The sequence below is a fragment of the Penaeus monodon genome, chromosome 15 (assembly GCF_015228065.2).
Source record: "Penaeus monodon isolate SGIC_2016 chromosome 15, NSTDA_Pmon_1, whole genome shotgun sequence".
Taxonomy (NCBI): domain Eukaryota; kingdom Metazoa; phylum Arthropoda; class Malacostraca; order Decapoda; family Penaeidae; genus Penaeus; species Penaeus monodon.
In genome coordinates, this window is record NC_051400.1 from 14,500,930 (window position 1) to 14,501,863 (window position 934).

The following is a 934-nucleotide window of genomic DNA, read 5'->3' on the forward strand; positions in this document are numbered from 1 at the left end:
ATCACCACCATTGTTGACATGCCCCTGTGAGTTACGGGGCGCTGTTTTGTTCCGGGATATTTTCTGCGAAGTCAGAAAGTTTCCATATTGCATTATGCTCCATAGGCAGATGTATTTGAGTATTGTATTATACTCTAGATTGTATTCTATATTGTATTATGCTTTGTGGGCAGATACGTTTGATTATGGTCATATGGTTTTAACTGTAGTGTGGTCGGCTACGTGTTTATCATTATTCCTTCTATTAGCTTTGTTTGAAGGAAAGTTCAGTACGTAAATACAGAACAGTATGTGTATTTTATTGGAATATATTAACTCACACTCACTTATACAAACAGACGCATGCATGGCTGTTGAAAATTTAAACACTGCATTTAGCCTACCGTACATAATAAAACTTCAAGGTTCTATCATAGAGTAGAAATGCAGACAACATAATTCTGGTTTGCACGTTTATATTGAGAAGCTGACAAATATGATGAGAGGAGGTCTTTATCTTAATTTTGATTTTGCAGCAGAATCCTAGAGAAATTTTTCGTTCAATGAGGAGCATTTTCCTTATTTGTGAAAAGGTTAGCAGCGTTTAAAGGTGAAAAGGTCTTAATGGTGGAATTACCAGAGACGCCAGAGATTTTCTCGTCTTGCTTTTGATCATGTGGGAGACCACCCGCACATGAAATAACATTAAAGAATAGGAAATGAAAAAAGTAGAAACAATAATAGAAAAATCCATGCAATGGTCACCATGCGGTTTACATTCTTCCGGGTTTCGCAAGAGTATGAGAACGTTCACATAGCCTCAAACGTTTCAGCAATTCGATCCCGCCGACCACAAGCATGGCCGCGTGGACCGAGAAGATGGAGGCGGCGAAGGGGCAGTGCTGGGTCGACGTCGGGTTCTGGGGCGGCGTTGTGCCCGGTGAGGATACAGGGG

General features: G+C 40.7%; 1 protein-coding gene across 2 annotated transcripts in view; it reads left to right on the plus strand.

Annotated features, from left to right (window-relative positions):
- The window catches only part of LOC119581762 (allantoinase-like), a gene marked incomplete in the record, with an annotated part of 8,945 nt that overhangs the window by 3,051 nt on the left and 4,960 nt on the right, over positions 1-934 (plus strand). For both annotated transcript variants that reach the window (XM_037929894.1, XM_037929895.1), the window contains 2 exon segments: positions 1-26; positions 813-919. In XM_037929894.1, the coding sequence (XP_037785822.1) occupies positions 1-26; positions 813-919 (133 nt within the window).